The sequence below is a fragment of the Egretta garzetta genome, unplaced genomic scaffold (assembly GCF_000687185.1).
Source record: "Egretta garzetta isolate BGI_Z169 unplaced genomic scaffold, ASM68718v1 scaffold245, whole genome shotgun sequence".
Classification (NCBI taxonomy): domain Eukaryota; kingdom Metazoa; phylum Chordata; class Aves; order Pelecaniformes; family Ardeidae; genus Egretta; species Egretta garzetta.
In genome coordinates, this window is record NW_009259721.1 from 1440323 (window position 1) to 1441030 (window position 708).

Sequence of the window (708 nt, forward strand, 5' to 3'; positions counted from 1 at the left end):
AAGCCTACCGGTGGCCGGTCTGGTAGGCGTAGGAGATGGGCTGCCGTGCCCCGGGCCGGACTGTGAAGGTGTTGCTGGGTCTGCCATACTGCGTGCTGCTGTGGGCAGGTCTGGAGGAAAAAGAGAGCAGAAAGCCACTGAAAGCCAAGGAGACCCTTTGGTTTTATTCAATACTGCAATTATATACGTTATTTTTTTTCTAGTGGAGTGGGGTGAATTTTGTCGCCTTGTGTCTCCATTCAGCGACACGGGAGGAGAGGGCGATGGGTGCCAGGGTTATGGCTGGGACCAGGAGGAGCTGTGCCACAGCCGCAGTGGGAGGAGACCCCAGCCAGGAGCGGGCACAGCCAGGCCTCTGAGGCTCTGCACTGAGCCAGCCCAGGACCCAGCCCTCCCCTCCTTCCCATCAAAGGGACACAGAGGAAGGGGTCAGCTCGGGGAGGGGGGCACGTACCTGCTGGCTGCCACCACGCTGGCGGGCGAGAAGTCGCCATTCTGCCCCTTGTACTTGGCATCGGCCCCGGCACTGCCATACGGCACGGCTTTCCCAGCAGCATCGATGGATGTCCGCCTGCCCTGCGCGCTGGCGGGGCCATTCCTGTGGGCAGAGCTGAGGCGGCGGACCCCCTCCCCGGCCGGGGAGCTGCAGCCCCCGGGGCCGTAGGAGGAGAGGGTGCCTGTGCCCCGGGGGGCTGCGGCTGCCCGGGG

General features: G+C 64.7%; 1 protein-coding gene across 1 annotated transcript in view; it reads right to left on the bottom strand.

Annotated features, from left to right (window-relative positions):
• Nucleotides 1–4: 4 nt before the first annotated feature.
• Nucleotides 5–708, bottom strand: part of CUNH6orf132 (chromosome unknown C6orf132 homolog) — a 17802-nt gene continuing 17098 nt past the window's right edge. The window contains 2 exon segments of the mRNA XM_035894870.1: nucleotides 5–110; nucleotides 455–708. The exon segment at nucleotides 455–708 is cut by the window's right edge and continues 172 nt beyond it. Of these exon segments, the coding sequence (XP_035750763.1) occupies nucleotides 5–110; nucleotides 455–708 (360 nt within the window).